Source organism: Lolium rigidum, chromosome 3 (assembly GCF_022539505.1).
Source record: "Lolium rigidum isolate FL_2022 chromosome 3, APGP_CSIRO_Lrig_0.1, whole genome shotgun sequence".
In the NCBI taxonomy this organism is placed as follows: domain Eukaryota; kingdom Viridiplantae; phylum Streptophyta; class Magnoliopsida; order Poales; family Poaceae; genus Lolium; species Lolium rigidum.
In genome coordinates this window covers 93,652,246-93,674,954 of record NC_061510.1, presented here as the reverse complement: position 1 = coordinate 93,674,954, position 22,709 = coordinate 93,652,246, and the positions used below count along the sequence as shown (strand labels likewise).

General features: G+C 49.2%; 1 protein-coding gene across 1 annotated transcript; it reads left to right on the top strand.

The window, feature by feature from the left end:
- The first annotated feature begins 18,171 nt into the window (after positions 1-18,171).
- Positions 18,172-21,240, top strand: LOC124697598 (tyrosine-specific transport system-like). Its single transcript, XM_047230164.1, has 6 exons — positions 18,172-18,621; positions 19,208-19,604; positions 19,901-20,038; positions 20,122-20,281; positions 20,401-20,698; positions 20,813-21,240. Exons 1-6 carry the CDS (start codon positions 18,274-18,276, stop codon positions 21,068-21,070), a joined length of 1,599 nt encoding a protein of 532 aa, XP_047086120.1. The 5' UTR covers positions 18,172-18,273; the 3' UTR covers positions 21,071-21,240.
- The last annotated feature ends 1,469 nt before the right edge of the window (positions 21,241-22,709 follow it).

The following is a 22,709-nucleotide window of genomic DNA, read 5'->3' as shown; positions in this document are numbered from 1 at the left end:
TGGTCAATGCAAACAAACTGACGTTGGATGACATGATCACCATCGCCAGCGACCATACTTCCGCCGATGACGACGCAGGCGGAGATCTAGCAGCCTACAACAATTCCCCTGCACCAGCAAAAGAAGAACCGTGACAACGGTAACACCGAGCGGCAACAAGCGGAAAAACCCACCGATGACCAAAAGAGTGGCGGATCCGAGATGGTCGCCATGGCTTTCCGACGCGGAGGTCAAGGAGGCGGAAGAGGCCGCGGCCGCGGAGGCGGAGCCGGCAGGGGCCAGCGAGCGAGGCGACGAGGTCACCGCAGCCGGAGCCCGCGCCCCCAAACCTACGAGGAGTACAGAGACATGCCTTGCCCGGCCCACTTGGATCCGGCTACGGGGAAGTCCACTCACACTAACCGCAACCGCAAGTGGGTCAACGATCTGAAAATCGACCCGGAAGCGAGGATACAAGCGAGCCCGGAAGCACCGCCCACGCGGCAAAGGAGGCAAGGGCAAGAACAAGGACAAGGAGGAGGACAGTTCCGAGGCGATGGACGAGGATGATAACTCGCCGGATCCCAAGTCCGGATCCGCAGCTAAATCCAACCCCTTCGAGAAAAAGAGTGCGGGCGCGTACCACACCTTCCTCGGAACCCCAACAGTCCGCGCCACCAAGTCAGCTCTCCGGATCCCGAACGCCACGGTCCCGGCCGTGCCGCAGTATGTCAGGTGGTCGGAAGTTCCGTGCACATTTGATAGGCAGGATCACCCTACCATTGTGCCCAAAGAGTGCTACGCCTTGGTTGTGAGTCCCCACATCGACGGGTATGACTTCTCCAAGTGCCTCATGGATGGCGGAGCCAGCTTGAACATCATGTACCTGGAGACATCGGAGCGGATGAACCTTACCAAGGAGCAGCTTAAGCATAGCACCACCGAATTCCATGGTGTGGTTCCGGGTAAAAAGGCGAATTCCTTGGGCAGCATCGGACTTCCCGTGGCTTTCGGCGATGCGTTAATAATTTCCGCGAAGAGATGATCACGTTTGAGGTCGTGCCCTTCAAGAGCTCCTACCACGTCATCTTCGGCAGGCCCACCTACCACAAGTTTCACGCAAGAGCGTGCTACATCTACAATAAGCTCAAGATTCCGGGTCCAAATGGTATGATTACCATATCCGGAGACTGCAAAAAGGCTCATGAGTGCGAGTTAGGCGAAGCCGCCTTCGCGAGTCCGTGATATCTGGAGAGGAGCTGCAAGGCTACAGAGCCGCGGTGGATCCGACTGAGATGCAGACCACCAAGAAGCAGATCTCCGAACAGAAAAACTCCTTCAAGGCCGCGATAGAGACCAAGAAAGTCAACTTCAAGGAAGATGACGCTACCAAGCAGGTCTCGATCGGAGCCAACATGGACCCCAAATAGGAAGACGCGCTCGTCGAGTTCCTCCGCGCTAACATGGATATCTTCGCATGGCAACCTTCTGACATGTCCGGAGTACCAAGGGAACTCGCCGAGCACTACCTCAACATAAACCCGAGGGCTAAACCGGTGAAGCAAGCTATGCGACGCTTTGGAGATAAGAAGCGCCGCGCCATAGGAATGGAATTAGCAAAGTTACTAGAGGCAGGTTTTGTAATAGAAGTAATCCACACTGATTGGGTCGCAAATCCCGTCCTTGTACCCAAAAAGAATTCTGAAATACTAAGAATGTGCATCGATTACTCCGGCTTGAACAAGCATTGTCCGAAGGATCCGTTTCCCTTGCCGCGCATTGACCAAGTCATTGATTCGACGGCAGGGGCGGAACTTCTGTGTTTTCTTGACGCATATTCCGGGTATCATCGGATCCGGATGAAGAAGTCCGACCAAAAGGCGACCTCGTTAATCACTCCCTTTGGCACTTACTCTATGTTACTATGCCCTTTGGCTTGAAAAATGCAGGTGCCACCTACCAACGTACGATGCAGCGGTGCTTGAAGGACCAAATTGGCCGGAACGTACACGCCTACGTCGACGACATCGCGGTCATGACCCGGAAAGGATCCGACTTGATCAGCGACCTTACATAAACCTTTGAGAATCTCCGACGGTACAAGATGATGTTAAATCCGCTGAAGTGCGTCTTTGGCGTCCCAGCCGGAAAACTCCTTGGCTTCATTGTCTCTAATAGGGGCATTGAAGTTAACCCGGAGAAAATCAAGGCAATCTTGTGCATTAAAAGGCCAACTTGTCTTAAAGATGTGCAGCGACTAACTGGTTGTGTTGCAGCAATCAGCAGGTTCGTCAGCCGTCTTGGCGAGAAGGCACTACCCCTGTACAAGCTATTGAAGAAGACAAACAAATTTGTTTGGGACGAGGCAGCAGATGCAGCGCTTCAAGGGTTGAAGGAAATACTCACCTCCCCACCCATCCTAGCAGCACCAGGAGAGTCAGAGCCTATGCTCCTTTACCTGGCAGCCACCAACAGAGTCATCAGCCTCGTCATCGTGGTGGAGCGACAGGAAGAAGGACACGAGTATGGAGTCCAAAGACCAGTCTATTACATCAGCGAAGTGCTGACGGAATCCAAACAAAGGTACCCTCACTTTCAGAAGCTAGCCTATGGAGTATTCCTGGGCAGCAGGAAGCTGAGACACTACTTCCAGGAGCATCCAAGAATGAGTCGTGAGCAAAGCTCCGCTGTCAACGATTCTCAATAACGCTGACGCAACAGGACGCACAGCAAAATGGGGCATTGAATTATCCGCCTTCGACATCAACTACAAAGCCAGGACCGCGGTCAAATCCCAAATCTTGGCAGATTTTGTTGCAGATTGGACAGAAGCTCCGGATACAAATCTGGAGCCGGAACCGGAGACATGGGTTATGCACTTCGATGGATCCAAGCAGCATCAAGGCTCAGGAGCCGGAGTCACCCTGAAATCCCCTACCGGAGAAGGACTGCAATACGTTTTGCAGATCCACTTCGAAGCTACAAATAACATGGCGGAATACGAGGCTCTACTACACGGACTGCGCGTCGCTAAGGAGATAGGGATCAAGCACATTATTTGCTGTGGCGATTCCGACCTGGTGGCACAACAAGTAGCCGGAACCTGGAACGCCAGAAACTCCGTCATGGCGGCTTACAGAGACGAAGTTGACGAGATCGCCAAGTGCTTTCTCGGATACGAAGTCAAGTACGTCGGAGAGACGACAACGCAGCGGCAGACATGCTATCCAAGCTCGGATCCGGCAGAAAACCAATTCCGCCCGGTATTTTCTCGGAGCACCTACGGATACCCTCGGTGAAGGGCGCTAACCCGGAGAACCCGGATGTGGCAATATCTCCGGCTAGAGAAGTGATGGCTATCATTCCGGCATGGACGCAGCCTTTCCTGGACTACCTCATCGATCGAAAGTTGCCAGAGGACGAGGTCCTCGCACGACAGATCGTCAGACGAGCAAGATCCTACACAATAGTTGATGGACAGCTCTATAAACGAAGTGCAACAGGGGTATTTCTCAAATGCGTCTCTAATCAAGATGGTATTGAGATTCTCGGAGAGATCCATGCTCGGGGATTGCGGGCATCACGCCGCTCCCGCATCACTCATTGCAAAAGCCTTTCGGCTTGGATTTTACCGGCTCACAGCCTAAAGAAGATGCTGATAAGTTGGTAAAAACTTGCCGCGGTTGTCAGTACTACGCTACTCAACCAAACGCTCCAGCCCAAGAGCTGAAGACCATCCCTATCACCTGGCCGTTTGCGGTCTGGGGGCTTGATATGGTTGGTAAGCTAAAGAAATCATCTCCTGGCGGTTTTGAATACCTCCTGGTCGCTATTGATAAGTTCAGTAAATGGATCGAGGCAAAGCCAGTGAGAAAAGCCGATGGTGCTACGACACTCAAATTCGTCTGCAGCCTCGTAACGAGATTCGGCATCCCGCACAGCATAATCACAGACAATGGCACGAACTTCGCGCAAGGAGAATTGAAGGATTATTGTCATGACGTTGGGATCCGGCTAGACTCGGCATCCGTGGCTCATCCACAGTCCAATGGTCAGGTCGAAAGAGCCAACGGACTCCTTTTATCCGGAATCAAACCACGCCTTGAAGAACCGCCGCGTCGCGCAGCCGGAGCCCGGGCGGAGGAGCTGGACTCCGTCCCGTGGAGTTTACGAACTACCCCCAACAGGTCAACAGGATTCACTCCGTTTTTCCCGGTATACGGATCCGAAGCCTTTCTCCCTTCCGACATCATCCATGATTCACCGCGAGTCTCCGCCTACAATGAAGAAACTGCTGATGAGGCCAGACAGCTATCTGTGGACTTGATCGAAGAAGCTCGGAATTTAGCAGACCAACGTTCCACCATTTACCAGCAGAAACTCCGACGCTACCATAGTCGTCGAGTTCGGAATCGCTCGTTCATGACCGGAGACTTGGTCCTCCGCCTTCGTCAGGTGAAAGATCATAAGTTGCAATCTCCATGGGAAGGACCCTTCGTCGTTAGCAAAGTGCTCCACAACGGATCGTACTACCTCGTCGATTTCCGCGAGCTAAAGGACAGACCTGCCAATTGGCGCCGGAAACGAAAACGGGAGGATCCGGATGACATTTACGATGAAACAGAACGTCCTTGGAACATTGCACAGCTACGTCCTTTCCACACTTAGCATAGAATTACATACTCTGTAACAATATTATACATGATCAATGAAATAAAGCTTTTGGTTCACTCTATGAGTCATTTACCTCCTTTACTTGTTCATTTTTAGATCGTGTATGTTTTCCGACTAAAACCGCAGAGCTGGATATTTCCGCCTAGGCGTGTATGAAAGTTGTGATTTTCAAAAATCGTCCCTTAGGACGTAAGCTTAAGTTTTCTGGTGGAAATGTTTTCTATTGCGAATTCGTGGATTCCTAGTAGCGATTTCCGGCACCTTGGCTGGGGGCTTGTTTCCGCGGTTATTGACGGATTGCCATTAGGCTTCGTCGCCGCTGGCGAGCGTTTCCGGCTAAAGGTCTTCTGGCTCGCGGAAGGTCAAGCGAGTAAGCCGGAAAACATTAAAATCAGCACTTGCTTTCAAACCCAACGAAACATGCAGATAATATTAAACGGATAGCAGGATAAGTGTTTTCCGCCCGCGCATAACATGTTTTCGTCCCTAGCTACTTAAGAATTTAAGTTATTCATTACAAACCCACTCCGGGGCCAAAAGTGATGCATCAGTTCTCATTGTTTCACAGGTTCTCGGAGGATTGCTCTTCATCAGAAGCCGTGTAGGCGGAGCCGTCGTCCGAGCCATCGCCTGAGCCATCGCCGTTGAAGTCGGAGCTTCCCTCGTCATGGTCAGCACTTGACCCGGAGCCTTCCTCGTCGCCTTCCTCGGCAGCCTCTTCTTCCTCTTCCTCCGGGTCGGAAAAGCCTTCGGGAAGATCATACTTGTTGTACCAGAACGAGTGGTTAACTCGTCCAGCAAAAAGGCGATCAAATCCCATGGCTTCCGCGAGGAGATGTCTCATGGTGGTACCCTTGGGGGCTCCGCGTGCGACATCTGCAAATTTCATGGTGGGGAAGTGCGCCTTGCAGGTGGCTAGCACGAGGGCAGCAACTCCGCGAGATGAAGACTCCTGCCAATCCTTGATAAGTTCCGGCACGTTCTTCATGAGATTCGTCATGCGGTCAATAACCGTTGTCTTGGCTCTCTTCAGGTTCAGGGACTTGGCAATTCCGCGACATGCTTCGACGAGGTCCTCGATTGAGGTCCGCGCTTCATCATATGCCTCAGTCCTTTTGAGGGTTGACTCTTTGGTCCATTCAAAGCCAAGGCTTGCTGCAAAGTAAAAAGGATCAGTTTCTTCCGCGGACAGAGACAATTTTGAGGAAGCCGGAGTTAAAACAATAACAAAAAGGGTCCTTACGGAAGATCATCTTGTCAATAGCCTCCGCCTCCGCCTCCTGGCTCTTGTTCTTGGCCGCCAGGGTGGTCACCCTGTGATGGCTCTTCTTGAGTTTTTCAGCCAGTTCCGCCATTTCGCGGGAATGTTTCTCCGAGAGCTCCTTCTTTTCTTTGGTTTCCTTCTCGGAGGACTCTTTCAAGAAGTTCTTCAGAGTTTCATTCTCCGCCTCCAATACTTGGATCTTGGCGGACAAGGCGTCGATGGTGGGGCGCTTGTCAGTTTCTTCTGCAGACAGAAAATCCCACAAGTTATACATTATGGTTGTTCATACAGTACAAATTTAAGCAGCTCGGATTTCTCACCTTTCAAACGGGTCTCCAGGCGGAGCACAGCTTGACGACTATTCTCAGCAGTCTGGCGCAGCCCTTCTATTTCCGTCATCTGCTCCAGCACATGGACGCGCAGGTCTTCGTGCAGCTTCCGCGTGCTCTGAGACGCAGAGAGGATTTAGCCGGAAATTCAAAATTCTGGGGTTGGCGAGGAGTTCAAAGTTTTGGATCGAGAAAATTTTAAATTTCCGTCTAAGACTAATGTTGAGAGAAGCATCGGCTAACACATGTTACACGGAAAAATGTCTGAACCAATGCTTGGGGGCTAGTGTTACCTGGCGCACCTCCTTATGCTTAGCAAAGAAGACCTTGAGATCACTCTCGAGGTCGGAGAGCTCCTTCATTTCCGTGTCTGCAGGCCCCCACACCTTCTCCATCATGTCGGAAACTTTCGCGTGGCGTTGGGAAAGGGTAAGCTTTTGCAGAGACGGAGTAGGTTGAGGGTCAGCTTGGAGCGTGCTGGTAGCATGAATCAGCTGCACTTTCTGCTCATACTGCGCAGGTGTAGGTTCGGCGGAGGTGGCAGTTGGTTGCTCAGGCGGAGGCGTAGACGAAGATGCGCCCTTCCCGGAACCACCGTGGCCAATCGAATCTTCAGGAAGGTCATCGATATTAATGACGTCCTTGGGATCCGGCTTGGTGGCAGAGGAAGCCTTGGGCGGAACTTCGACTTCTGGTGTGGCTGGTATGGAAGCCGGAGACGGCTTCGTCCTCTTCTTGGGGGCCTTAGGGGCCTTGGGGGGCTGGCTTCCGGAACTTCTGTCGCGAAAAGAAAAGAGCGTTATGATTAAGTATATGCTGATTCACGATGGCGGAAGGATTTTCCTTCGGAAATTTAGCACTTACCCGGAAGGTCTGAAAAACTGGTGGATTTCTGGTTGGGCTCGGTTGCTCGTGTCGATGAGTTTGAGGCGCTTTTTCTCCGCCTCCGCCTTGCGAGTTGCCGCGGTGCTGAGCACGTCGCGGGCACGTTTGGCTGAAGGACTGGAGGGGGCAGCCCTCTTCCTCTTGGATGGGCGCGGTGCTTCAGGGGCTTCCGCCTCCGATGCGGCCTCCGGATCAGTAGTGCCCGTGTGAGGAACCCGGAGGAGAGTTCCGAGGTCGCCTTCCTCGAGGGCTTCGAGCTTTGTTGCAGAGCCAGTACTTAGTCAAATTACAGATTACAAATAAAATAACAAGTTAAGACGCGATAACATACCGCGGTGCCGGAGCCGTTGGTGTGGATGTCCTTGTTACACACGTGAACGTGAAGATCACGCGGAATCTTGATCAACAGTCGGATCCGCTTGTCAATGGCGTCGGCGGAGAGGTTGTCCTCGGACGCACGCATAGGATCGTCGCGCCCCGTGTATTGGAACATCAGGCGGTCCCTGTGTTGAAGTGGTTGGATCCGCTTGGTAAACCAGGACATGGTAAGGTCCTTCCCCGTCAGACCCTCCTCTGTCAGCTTGCAGATCCGCCTAACCATTCGAGTCAGCCGAGGCGACTCGGAGAGATGAGGACATTGCGTCCAGGCCGGATTCTCGCTGGCAGGGCTGTTCTTGAAAGGCGGCAGCACCTTCTCGCTCGGCGGGTCGGAGACGTCCTTCAGATAGAAGAAACCCCCTGACCAGTATCGCGCGGATTCGTGGCGATCAGTTGGAGGGTAGACGCGGCCGGGGCGGAGCATGAAAGTGATTGATCCGCAGGTAGCCAGCTCGGAAGCTTTGGGAATCTTCTCCTTTTTCACGGAGAAGTAGTACTGGAACAGAGCAAGGTCAGGAGCTACCCGGAGATGGCCCTCGCAGAGCGTCACGTGGTTGCTGATCGCCAAGACAGAGTTTGGGGAAATATTGTGGGGCTGGAGCCCATAGGTCTTCAAGATTTCTGAAAAGAAATCAGATGGCGGAAAGGAGAATCCGCGCTCCACTAGTGCCTTCGTCACCACCATTTCTCCGTCTTCGGGAGCTGGAGTAGGGGCGCCCGGCAGTGTCCGCCAGGATCCGGGTTTAATGAAGCCCTCCGCCTCGAGGTTGGAGAGCTCCGCGTCGGTGGTGGTGCAGGGCCACCACTTTCCTTTAGACTCGTTGTCTCGTTGACGAGCCTTGGATTTCTTGGCTGCCTCCTCCGCCTTCTTTTCCATTCGCTCTGCGCCCGCGATGTCTTCCGGGTTAGCAGAGGTGCCCTCGACATTCTTGCCGGAATCCTTTGTGGACTCCAGCCGAACTAGGACAAGTGGAGGAGGGGCGGAGGAGATAGGCGTCGCCATGATCGGCTTGGAGGTTGGAGGCGGAGTCACAGAAGACATCTACTGAAAAAGAAGCGGTAGCGGAAAACGTAATGTTAGTCGGATCCACATCGTCTTCCTAAAGCATCATCTTTTTCAACTACGGCGAAAGACTGAAGCTCGAGAACTCACCGTAATGGATTCCGCGGTGGTCGGAGTCGCCGGCGACGAGGATTTCGCGCGGTGGCTCGCCGAAGTTAAGAACTTGATGAACTGCGCGGTGGTGAAATCGCTCCGGCGAAACTCCGGCGAGTTTTCCGGCAGACTCCGGCACGGCGGAGGAAGAGCTCGTGGGCGGCGCTTCGCAGAGAGGTGAAAGAGGGGGTGAATGGGAAGGTTAGGGTTGACGGTGGATATTTATAGGCCGCGGGGAGGAGATTCGTGCTCCGCATCCTATGGTCGGAACGCAAGCGTCGCACCGTTGGATGCGTGACATGTGTCCAAACCCTAAACGGTAAAAATGGCTAAAGATAAGTTACCGCTCAAAACGCGCGAAAATGGCGCCATAATTTTTTTTTGAGAGAAATGGCGCCAGAAATGGCGGAACCGTTTGAGTCTCTTAAGATTCTGGGTAAACAACATGAAGATAAGTAGTTCTCATTCGCCAGCAGGGAAGCAACCCGGAGACGTGTTTTGAGCTGTCGATGGATGAAGTTCCGCAGGATGGGAAGGTTTTCCGACTAAAAGTTGGGAAAAAAGAAAATGTGAAGTTGGAGTTCTACAAGTTTCTCCGCGTTACCAACATTGCCGAAGACCATAAGGCACTAGCAAGGTGGAAACAGAAGGTGAAACTCGGAGAACTCTGGGGGCTACTCTTGTGGGTATACTTCATAGGTGTACCATCGACAGTGCCTAGATCCGGCAAGCCCGTGTGGCCCATAGACGGTGATGAGGCATGTGGCCCATCGGGCGGCCCAGTTGCTGTTGATCATGAAGGATGAAGTCCGGCCCAGGATCAGTAAGCCGGATCCGCACCGACATTTGGAGGAACCCGGATCCGTGGAGGCCCATGAGGAACCCGGATCCAGTACGACATATATGGAAGGCGGATCCGTGACGTGTACGGCAAGATATTGTACCGTAGTTAGACAATCTGTAATCCGGCTAGGACTCTCCATGTAAACCCTAGATCCATGCGCCTTTATAAGCCGGATCCCGGGAGCCCTAGAGGCACAACCACAACTCATTGTAACAACGCGAAATCGTCCAGATAATTCCAGACAAGCAGCAGTAGGCCCTGTCGTCGTGCAGGTGTTCCGAAGCTGGGTAAATCGCGTACCACCGTCCCGTGTGCACTCCGCCCAATGGCCCCTATTTCTTCTCCCCCTCGTGAGGATCCCACCTCCGAGGTACCGTCGATTAGGCAACAACACCGTTGCTAGTAGATGCTCTGGCCAAGTATGTGCTTGTGACTCCATGAGGGAGTATTTATGCTCTATAGTGGGTTCATGCCTCTAGTAATATGGGAGAGTGACAATAACTCCTAAGGTTGTAGATGTGTTGTTGCTACTAGGGAGAAAACAACAATGCTTTATCCAAGGATAATTCTATTGTTTACTTTACACACTTTACTTAATGCAATAATATATTGCTTGCAACTTAATACCCAAAATTGTTCGGATGATATCCTGAGGATGGACATATATGCAATTGGATTACGGTCTATGAATCTTGTTGTAATGCCCAAATGAATCTAATAGTAATCATCTTGTCATGTATGGTCTTTATTCTTTCAATTGCCCAGCTGTAATTTGTTTACCCATCATGTTATTTATCTTTATGGAGAGTCATCTCTAATGAACTGTGGACCCCAGTCCTTTCTTTTACATTGATAAAACCATCTACTGCAAATACATGTTCTGTTTCCTTACTAAAAGCACTGTTCTCTTTATTTTACTGCAAACAAACATCTCTTCCCACACTATACGCCTAATCTATTGTTTTCAGCAAAACCAGTGAGATTGACAACCCCACTGTAAGTTGGGGCAAAGTAGTTTGGTTGTGTTGTGTGCAGGTTCCATGTTGTTGCTAACATCGGTAGTGCGGCCCTGCCGAAGTCGGCTGATGGCGCGTGATGCACACGTCCGTTGGGAACCCCAAGAGGAAGGTGTGATGCGCACAGCAGCAAGTTTTCCCTCAGAAAGAAACCAAGGTTATCGAACCAGTAGGAGATGAAGGCCACGTGAAGGTTGTTGGTGGAGGAGTGTAGTGCGGCGCAACACCAGGGATTCCGGTGCCAACGTGGAACCTGCACAACACAATCAAAATACTTTGCCCCAACTTAACGAGTGAGGTTGTCAATCTCACCGGCTTGCTGTAAACAAAGGATTAAACGTATGGTGTGGAGAATGATGTTTGCTTGCGAAGAACAACAGAGAACAGAGATTGCAGTAGATTGTATTTCAGATGTAAAAGAATGGACCGGGGTCCACAGTTCACTAGTGATGTCTCTGCAATAAGATAAATAGGATGTTGGGTGAACAAATTACAGTTGAGCAATTGACAAATAGAGAGGGCATAACAATGCACATACATATCATGATGACTAATATGAGATTTACTTAGGGCATTACGACAAATAACATAGACCGCTATCCAGCATGCATCTATGCCTAAAAAGTCCACCTTCGGGTTAGCATCCGCACCCCTTCCAGTATTAAGTTGCAAACAACAAACAATTTCATTAAGTATTGTGCGTAATGTAATCAACACAAATATCCTTAGACAAAGCATTGATGTTTTATCCCTAGTGGCAACAACATATCCATAACCTTAGAACTTTCTGCCACTGTCCCAGATTCAATGGAGGCACGAACCCACTATCGAGCATAAATACTCCCTCTTGGAGTTAAAAGTATCAACTTGGCCAGAGCCTCTACTAGCAACGGAGAGCATGCAAGATCATAAACAAAACATATATGATAGATCAATAATCAACTTGACATAGTATTCCATATTCATCGGATCCCAACAAACACAACATGTAGCATTACAAATAGACGATCTTGATCATGTTAGGCAGCTCACAAGATCTAAACATGATATCACAAGAGGAGAAGAAAACCATCTAGCTACTGCTATGGACCCATAGTCCAAGGATGAACTACTCACGCATCAATCCGGAGGCGGGCATGATGATGTAGAGTCCTCCGGTGATGATTCCCCTCTCCGGCAGGGTGCCGGAGGCGATCTCCTGAATCCCCCGAGATGGGATTGGCAGCAATGGCGTCACAGTATGTTTTCTCGTATCGTGGCTCTCGGTACTAGGGTTTTCGCGATGGAGAGAATAAATAGGCGAAGGGGCAGAGTCGGGGAGCGGCCAAGGGGCCCACCCCATAGGGCGGCGCGGCCAGGGGTGGGGCCGCGCCCCCCTAGGGTGTGGCCGCCTCGCGTCCCCTCTTCATCTCCTCTTCGGACTTCTGGAAGGCTCCGTGGAAAATAAGACCGTGGGCTTTTGTTTCGTCCAATTCCGAGAATATTTTCTGTGTAAGATTTCTGAAACCAAAAACAGCAGAAAACAGAACTGGCGCTTCGGCATCTGTTAATAGGTTAGTGCTGGAAAATGCATCAAAATGATGTAAAGTGTATATAAAACATGTGAGTATTGTCATAAAACTAGCATGGAACATAAGAAATTATAGATACGTTTGAGACGTATCATCAGCCAGTAACAACTTTAGAAGTGATTTCTTTCTCAAACTGGTTGATTAAACCCTGGTTTTTTTTCTTAGAGTAGCTTGCTGTTGTGCTCATCATACCTTCCTTTTGGGGTTTCCCAACTGCATCACACTGCACTACATCACTCACCACCAGCTATGGCTTCCCTATTCTTCCTCCTCCTCATCTTCATCGGCATCATCCACGATGAAGCCATCCTTATCGTACTCGTTTTATCCCTCCTCTACTCACCACCAGCTCTGCCTTCCTCTTCTTCCTCCTCCTCATCTTCATCGGCGTCATCCACGATGAAGCCATCCTTCTTGTACTCGTTTTGTCCCTCCTCTGCTCACCACCAGTTGTGGCTTCCTCTTCTTCCTCCTCCTCATCTTCATCGGCATCATCCACGATGAAGCCATCCTTCTCGTACTCGTTTTGCCCTCCTCTGCTTACCACCAGCTCTAGCTTCCCTCTTCTTTCTCCTCCTCATCTTCATCGGCGTCATCCACGATGAATCCATCCTTCTCGTACTCGTTTTGTCCCTCATCTGATCACCACCAACCCCTGCCGCCTATCATCTCCCTCGCCTCGTCGATCACCATCAAATTGACCGGCGAGAACTACATGTTCTAGAGGGCTCCGGTGGTGCCTCTTCTCCGGAGCCAACTACTCATGGGGTTTGTCGATGGATCGATGCCCTGCCCTAATGCTCATTTTGCCATGCGCAATGGCGATCTCACGGTGCAACAACCTAATCCATCATCTCGGTGTCCGTCTCATCCATCACCGAGAGCGTTGTTGGGATGATCCTCTTTGCCGCCATTTCAAAATTACTTGCAGACTTCTTTGCCAAAAATTAAGACACCATGCGGGGGTCTGAATTCGATGGCCAAGAGTTTTTCCCTGAGGCCGCTTCAGCACTCCTATGAAGATATTGTCGCATACGGTGGCATTCCGGAGAGCTCGGCGTTTGGGACTCGATCGAGTGATCGCTTAGGCGCGCAACCTAATGCGGATCAGCCGCAGTTGGAGAGGGCCATGCACCTTGCGCAGCAACGTCAAGTTCCAGGTTCGACCTTTGAACATAATCTTTCTATTTTAAAGATGTCAGATAACGTGATTGTAAATCGAGCCAGTAAGTTAGGGGTTTCGCTTGGGAATTCTTCTGTAGCTGCGTTGTCTTCTGTTAGAGATATCAAAGAAGTGGAACATCAGAGAGAGTTGGTTATTCTAAATAAGAAAAATAGTGTAGAGGATACAGATCCACAAAATTTATTTGTTTCTAAAGTTTCTGGTCTTTGTGAAGACCTGACAGAGGAAGACCTTGCTGAGAATGATATGATAGGTCTGGATGATGGTCATACGGACCAGACATGCCATGAATTTTTAGACGTGAAGGCTAAAGGAGTAGCAAAGAGAAAGACTAGAGTTAGTAAGAAAGTAGTAGTGGAAAAACCAATAGTTCGTAGAAGCTCGAGGATTCGGAAAATTAAAAATTTAGATTTTTTAAAAAATGAAAGCTTTTATTTGGAATAGTGAAGGCATTAGAGATACTGGCAAGCATTCTATTATTCATGAAAATATCAGGGAACAAAATCTAGATATAGTCGCTATTCTTGAGACTGGAAGGAGGGATTTTTCGGCATCCTTTCTTACAAATCTCTCGGCTGGCAAGAACTTTATCTGGTTCTGCTTACCTTCACACGGGAAGGTCTGGCGAAATCCTAGTGGGGATTAACTTTGAAACACTCTTAGTCAAAGACGTTGACTATGGTGATTTTTTAGTGCGTTTGAATTTGCGATCAAAAAAAGATGGTTTTGAATGGTCCTTTGTGGTCGTATACGGGGCAGCTCGGGAGGCACACAAAGCAGCCTTTTTAGCTGAGTTAGTTAGATTGTGTGATAGTCCAGGAACACCTTTGCTTGTAGGTGGAGACTTTAATATTATTCGAAGTCCATTAGAGAAAAATAACGGAAATTATAATGCAAAGTGGCCGTTTGTCTTCAATGCAATCATAGGTTCACTTAACCTGCGCGAGTTGATTTTGTCGGGCCGACAGTTCACTTGGGCGAGTCGTCGTGAAAATCCCACCTACGAAAAGTTAGACCGTGTGCTAGCTAGTGTAGAGTGGGAACAAAAATTTCCGTTAACTTCGTACGCGCACCGACCCGTACGGGGTCGGATCACACACCTCTTTTGCTTGATTCAGGAGATCATGCCCATTTAGGTAATACGGCTCTCTTTTCCTTTGAATTATCATGGCTAAGGGAAGAAGGTTTTTTTCAATTGGTTAAAAATGAGTGGGAATCTGTGGCAAACGGCTACAGTCCCATTGATACTTGGCAAAAAAAGATTAGACATTTGAGACGGTTTCTTCACGGATGGGCGAAGAATAAAAGTGGGGAGTATAAAAAAGAGAGAGACAGACTCACTAAAATTATTGATGATCTTGATATTAAGGCGGAATCGTCACCCCTTAATGAAACAGAGAGTAAGATGCTAAGGAGTGCAAATGATAAGATCAGAAAGCTGAGACGTGATGAGGAATCAAAGTGGGCTCAACGTGCTAAAGTTAAATTTATCCAAGAAGGTGGAAATAATACGAAATATTTTCACCTAATGGCTAATGGTAGATATAGAAAGAAGCGAATTTTCCAATTAGAGCAAGAAGAAGGGACAATTATTGGTGAGGAAAACCTTAGAATATACATATCTGATTTCTATAAGAAGTTATTTGGAGTACCGGCTAAAAATAATTTTACTATGAGAGAGAATTTCGTTGCGGATATTACTAGAGTAACTCCTGAGGAGAATATAATTCTAACTCGCTGCCTTCACCGAGAAGGAAGTGTTAGATGCTATTATGGAAATGGAACATAATAAAGCTTCGGGGCCAGATGGGTTTCCGGCTGAATTTTATCAATGCTTTTGGGAGGTGCTTAAAAATGACCTTATGGCTTTGTTTGTACAATTGCAACACGGCGAGTTGCCGCTTTACAAACTCAATTTTGGAATCATTACGTTGATACCGAAGAAAGAGAATGCAACACAAATTCAACAATATAGACCGATATGCCTACTTAATGTAAGCTTTAAGATTTTTACGAAAGTAGGCACTAATAGAATTACAAGTGTTGCACCCAAGGTGATAAAACCTACCCAGACAGCTTTTATGCCGGGGAGACATATTCTAGAAGGAGTAGTAGTGTTGCATGAAACCATCCATGAACTTCATCGGAAGAAAATGGATGGTGTACTCTTCAAAATTGATTTTGAAAAAGCCTACGATAAGTTTAAGTGGTCTTTTCTCCAACAAACCTTGCGTATGAAAGGATTCTCCCAAAAATGGTGTCATTTGATAAGTACTTTTGTTGAGGGAGGATCTGTGGGAATACGGGTTAATGACGACATTGGCCATTATTTCCAAACTATGAAAGGACCGAGACAAGGTGACCCCCTGTCTCCGATTCTTTTTAATATTGTTGCGGACATGTTGGCTATTTTAATCGCTCGAGCGAAAGAAGATGGCCAAGTAGGGGGACTTGTACCTCACTTAGTAGAGGGAGGAGTCTCTATTCTACAGTATGCCGATGATACAATTTTATTCATGGAGCACGACCTTGAGAAGGCCGTTAACATGAAGCTCATACTTTGTATCTTTGAACATTTATCTGGGCTAAAAATAAATTTTCACAAGAGTGAAATTTTTTGCTTCGGTAAGGCGAAAGAAGTGGAAGACCGAGTACAAGCAGATTTTTGGTTGCGAATACGGGGCACTTCCTTTTAACTATCCGGGCATCCCAATTCATTATAGACGATTATTGAACAAGGAATGGAGTTCGGTTGAAACTCGCTTCGAACGTAAATTGGGGTGCTTGGCAAGGCAAGCTTCTTTCATACGGAGATAGGCTGGTCTTGATAAATTCGAGTCTTCGACAAGTCTACCGATGTTCATGCTATCTTTTTTTGAAATACCCAAAGGGGTTAGGAAAAGATTAGACTTTTATCGATCTCGTTTGTTTTGGCAGAACGATCAGCTAAAACAAAAGTACAGATTGACTAAATGGAACATTATTTGTAGATCCAAGGAGCAAGGGGGGTTGGGGGTGGAGGTTTTGGAGCCGAAAAATAGATGTTTGTTAAGTAAATGGTTATATAAACTTCTTAATGAAGAAGGAGTTTGGCAAGAACTTTTACACAATAAATACCTCAAGAACAAGACTTTGTCACATGTGACTGCGAAACCAACCGACTCTCCCTTTTGGAAAGGACTCATGAGAGTGAAAGACGATTTCTTCTCACGAGGTTCGTTCACAATTGGGAATGGCCAGCAAGTACGCTTTTGGGAAGACATTTGGCTGGGCGATGCTCCTTTGGCATCCCAATATCCTTCATTGTATAATATCGTCCGACGAAAAAATGTTTTAGTCGCCGATGTTCTTTCAAATACACCTCCGAATATAGAGTTTAGAAGGACTTTGACAGGAAACAAGTGGGATGCTTGGATTGCGTTAGTCCAACGCCTTATTCTTGTAACCTTGTCGGAGGAGAAGGATATTTTTGTATGGAAGTTAACAACGTCCGGATCTTTCACGGTAAAATCCATGTATGAAGATTATATGAACGGTCATACGATCTATCTTCGTAAATATATTTGGAAACTTAAGATACCACTTGAAAGTCAAGATTTTTATGTGGTTTCTTCATAGAAAAGTTATACTCACTAAAGATAATTTAGCTCGCCGGAATTGGAATGGTTGCATGAAATGTGCGTTTTGTGATTCATCGGAATCAATCAATCATCTGTTCTTTGATTGTCCCTTCGCTAAACTTATTTGGAGAGTTATTCAGTTCACTTTCAATATTGTTCCTCCAACAAATGTTACAAATATGTTTGGAAATTGGTTAAACGGAGTTGACAAAGTGTCTAAGTTCAGAATTAGAATTGGGTTTTGCGCGCTCATGTGGGCTATATGGAACTGCCGCAATGATATTGTCTTTAACAAGAGTACGAACTCAAATTTTTTACGGAGTTACCCGTATGGTCTCACACTTGGATCCACGAATGGTCTCTTTTACTGCCGGAGACGCAACGCGAGCCTATGCATGCTCGGATGCCGCCGGCTGGATGCGGTGGCACGGGCTATATACAACCGGGATGGCTGGCGTCTCGTTAAACGACTTTCGGATGTTTAAGCGAGTCTCTCTTATTTTTCATTGGCTAGTTTTTGTGTACACGCTTTGTGATTCGTGAATTGTAAAACTAAAGATTATGTTATCTGGGTAATAAAAGAGGGCTGCGTGCATCGATTGATGCAGAGGCCGGGGTCAGCCCCCATTTCGAAAAAGAAAAAAACGACACCGATCAAGTTTATGTGGCAAATGGTATAGGCATGCGTATTCATAATATTGATCATGCACTTCTACCTACTCCACCGTCTAAGCCAGTAAATCTTAATCGTGTCCTTCATGTTTCTAATGCCACTCCTATATTATTGGATTGCACCGTGATTTGTTCTATCTAAATTGTAACTGAGATTTTTATTGTTGCACACGAGGTTGCAACTGAGATTTTACAACTCCCCATATTTACTACGGAGTACTTGCAACATGGTTTGCAACCGAGTAAAATCATACGGAGTATAAACCGTTGAACTACTTTAAGTTTAATGTTAGTTATATGTTGCAAAACGAGTTGGAGCTGAAGTTTGATGAAATCATCTGACCGAAAAGTCAGAATTAAGTTTGCTGTTAGTCATGTGAGAATTAGTCACTCAAAAATATCCTACTGTATCATTTTTCGTACGCTACCAAAATCGAGACATGCACGGTCCAGAATCTCCGAGCAGCCGTGCCCTATGCTCACGCTCTCTGCACCACAGCTTCAAAGATTCCATCTTTTCGGCAGACGACGACCGCAGCCAACAATCGGAATCCAGATTCCTTGGACGCGCGGTATATTCATTTCACAGGCCACTCCAGTGATGAGCTCAATATACCGCCACTAGATCGACTCCAGAATCCCCTTCTCAATCTGTCATCAAGCCATTAGCCATCCCGAGTTCACGAACCAGATAGCTCCTGGATGCAGGGCGTCGTCACCAGGCGCGCGCGCTACTGCCCGGCGAAGCTCCACCGCCAAGTACCCTCCAGCTGCCGAGCACCGCGCGTATCCACAAGCTTTAGCTGCCGCGGTGGCAGTCGGTGCAGCGTCGCTCCGGGCGAGACGGCCCGGGCCGTCGTGGTGAGAGCGGGCGGTGGCCCGGGGATAGGAGATGGGGAGCAAGCAGCGCCGCCGCGACAGGACGTCGTCGGAGCAGCGTCGGCGACGGGTGGCGCGAAGAGAGGGACCGTGGCTGGAGCCGTCGCGCTCATAGTCGGCACGAGCATCGGGTCCGGCATCCTCGCCGTGCCGCAGAGCACAGCACCCGCGGTGAGTTTCTCTTCCCTCTGCTCTGCCGACGGTGGCAAAGAGAATTTCACTGGCAGCCAAACACGGACGCCAGTAAATTCCGTGAGTAGTAAAGTGAAATGTCGAAACCGCTGTTATTGAGTTGTCCTTTTGGGGCTCGTCGACACCACTCCACCTTCAAGGACCCCTACAAGGGCAGGATGTTATGGAGTAATGGCGCATCTACCACCCTCTATCAGGACAGTGAATTGCCCCCATAGGGAAGTTGCAATGAACACATCTGAAAACAGCCACATGTACCCGCTCAGCATAACCAATTGGCGCCGATGTGCCTGAGTCGCTGCGTGCATTCAATCGGTGCCTCGTTCATCATTTTTGGCTGGCAGGATCAATCTTTGTCTGCCTAAATTGTCCCAACTTTAGACCTCACGATCTCGAAATACAGTGCCCAGAAATAGTAGAACAGATAACTGCATTCACCAAATACTGCCAGCTAACTTCGCTCGCTTATTACTCGCATGGATTAAACAGTAAAGCAGTACAATTTCTGAACGAATGCAGTATGTCAACACAAAGTTTTAGTTAATACTGCTACGGCAATTGACAGGGTTTCGTTCCAAGCGCCGTGTGCATGGTCACCTGCTGGGCCTTCCTGGTGGCCGAAGCGCTCCTCCTCGCCGAGATCAACGTCCACCTGCGCCGGAAGCAGAAGAAAGATGGAGACGACGGCGGCGGAGGGCTGGAGGTGATATCAATGAAGAGCATGGCGCAGGAGACGCTGGGCGAGTGGGGAGGGAACCTGGCCGCCACAGCCTACCTATTCCTGTCCTACACGTCCATGATCGCATACACGTCGAAATCCGGCGAGGTGCTCGCCCGCGTGATCGGCGTGCCCGAGCCCTTCTCCGGCGGCGCATTCACCGCAGCCGTCGCGCTCCTCATCGCCGCGGGAGGCACGGGCGTCACCGCGCAAGTGAACCAGCTGCTCACCTTCTTCATGATAGGTACTTTACGAGTACTGTACTACTGGTTTCTCACAGCACGTAGTAACGGGCAACGGCTACTGCCTACCAGTGTAGTATGTGAGGTTGTCATTTCCATTAACAGCCAGTATGCATCAACTGTTTTAGTGGATCTGCATTAACACACACGACGGAGCCAGGACAGGAAATCTTGCTTCGAGCACGTTGTTGTTTGCTCTGCAGTCTGAAGACTCTGAACATTTCCCCAGTATCACATCACTAGTGCTGCTAGTGCTGTACAGGTAGTATGTATCATCATGATCTGTCTATTACTGCAGGGTTGCTGCTAACGATTGAAGTCTCGGCCGTAGCGTTGGGCGGTGGCCTTGGCCTGCCAGCCAACACCCACTGGGAGCAGCTTCCCGCAACACTCCCGGTGATCATCTTCACTCTCGTCTACCACGACATCGCACCAGGTACATACAGAATTACAGATGTTCACCTTCTAGAAAGCCAGCCAGATAACCCCGTACTGAACATTGCTGATCTGATGTCACAGTGATATGCGCGTACCTGGAAGGGGACCTCGCGAGGATCCGGCTCTCGATCATCGTCGGGAGCCTCGTGCCACTGCTGTCGCTGCTCGTGTGGGACGACATCGCGCTGGGCCTCTCCACAGATCTCAACGGGTTTGCCATTCTGGACATGATCAAGACAGAGTAAGCAAGTTCGCCCAGAGAACATGGCTGTACTTGTTCGATCCATCTGTCAGCGGTCTCTCAGCTGGATGACGCTGGAGGCATTGAACCGGCGAATCATGTGGGCGGTTCTCTTGCAGATGGGGCTACATGGTGGTGGAGACGTTCTCGCTCCTCGCTGTCGGGACGTCGCTCATCGGGACACTGCTCGGCGCCTCGCAGTTCTTCGTCGAGCAGATGACCAACCTAGCCTTCTCAACCGAGGACGAAAAGATCAACCAAGACGTCCACGAGGAAGATGGATCGAGTCATCTTGGTTGGAAAACACTGCTGGAAAGCAACAGGCTCAGTTACGTTGCCACTGGGGCCGTGGTTGTCCCAACCGTTCTGATAGCGGCTGCTGTCCCGGACTCCTTCTCCATAGCTACTGACATTGCAGTAAGCACACATCAAAGCATGGGCTCCATTTTGGCAGGAGTAACACATAAGCAAAGTGCCTTGCTACTACAACTTATCAGTAATAACCTGCCTGTCTGATTTCCACATGTTCAGGGCGGCTACTGCATGACCATCTTGTATGGTGTTCTCCCTCCGCTGATGGCCTGGTCTATTGGTTCCAAGTTATCTGACCAAAAAGCTGATCTTGCAGAAGCAGTAGAAACATCTAAGGAAATCAAGCAAAAAGCGAGCTTCACTAGTGCGAAACCTGTACTGGTCGGGATGGGGGTGTTCTCTGTGCTCATGGTCTTCCAGCAAATCTTCCAAGACTTGCTCAGTTTTAACACGTATCTCCTCTCATGGGCTAGCTAGAGTAGAAAGTTCTGAATAAGTAGAGAATGTTTCTGATATGGGCTAGCAGCCCATTCCTGAACAAGAACCCTTCTCCATGCTCGGATCATGGATGATTCCCGGCGAAATATGTTAGGTTCACCATGTAAATCAGTAACTGCTAGAAGTCGAAATGAAAAAAATTCCTGCCGAACGACGCACCTTTCATCATTTTCTACAATGCTGCACATAATAAGAGCTTCCGTAACGCAGGAGCCAAGATCAAAATCCTGGTCCATGAGCATTGCCAGTCGCGTATTTCAAACGGCATCCGACAAAAACGTCGGATCGGCTTAATGGGAAACGCCGCTTGGTGGTGCTATATTTGGGGGGCGTCTGTTCCCAGCTGTGTCCGCCAAACACGGCTCCAAATATATTTTTTAAACAAAATTTTCATAATTTATTTATGATTCCATTGCTTACATAGAATAAAATAGAAATAAAACATAAACGACCATCGTCGAACATCTTTCTATCGGTTCGAAACCTAAACTAGAGGCTTCTTCTCATCTTCGTCGTCCTCGCTTACGCCGATGTCGTCGTTGCTGTGGCAGTGTCCGCGGCACGATGTGTCCTCGAACACCTTCACTGTCGGTGGCGTCTCCGTACAAGAAGCTCATCAAGCAGCTGACCTCTAGGTTGTGGGCGCAGGTGAACTTCTCCCAGCCAGTGTGTACGTACATCTGGCCTTATTGGTCGAATAGGACCTCGATGAGCCACCGAAAAAAAAAATCTTAGCTGGCTTCCCGCAGTTGCACCCCTCCCAACTCCTTGCTGTCGAGAAATCGTGCGAACTTCTCCGAGATCCTCTTTTTGCCGAAAGGGTCCTCATTGATGAGGACGACAGACTTGAAGAACTCCATGTTGTGGAAGAACTCTGTCTCCTCCGTAGATGACGGCGAGCGTGCAGTCGATCCACCATGACACCCCTACAGCTACCAGGTCGTGGCGGCCACGTCTGCGGCTGCAGCCCCTGGAACCCGTCATGGAGCATTGAGAAGAAGGTGGAGGGCATTTCTTGGATTATGGAGGGGCGGCGCTAGGTTGTGGATGTGGGGAGCTAGGGTTGTGTGAGGGGGCGATGCGCGGACTCCCAGTTTATACACCGGAGTTAGACGAGGAGCGGTGGCACATTTGTAGGATGACGTTGCATAGAAAACAAAAAATTTCCTACCGCGAACACGCAATCCAAACCAAGATGCAATCTAGAAGACGGTAGCAACGAGGGGGTATCGAGTCTCACCCTTGAAGAGATTCCAAAGCCTACAAGATGAGGCTCTTGTTGCTGCGGTAGACGTTCACTTGCCGCTTGCAAAAGCGCGTAGAAGATCTTGATCACGATCGGTTCCGGCGCCACGAACGGGCGGCACCTCCGTACTCGGTCACACGTTCGGTTGTTGATGAAGACGACGTCCACCTCCCGTTCCGGCGGGCAGCGGAAGTAGTAGCTCCTCTTGAATCCGACGGCACGACGGCGTGGTGTCGGTGGCGGTGGAGAACTCGGCGGAGCTTCGCTAAAGCTACGCGGGAGATATGGAGGAGAGGGGGCGGCTAGGGTTTGGGAGGGGTGGCCGGCCACTTCAAGGGGCGGCCAGCTTGTGGTCTTGGGTTGGCCGGCCCC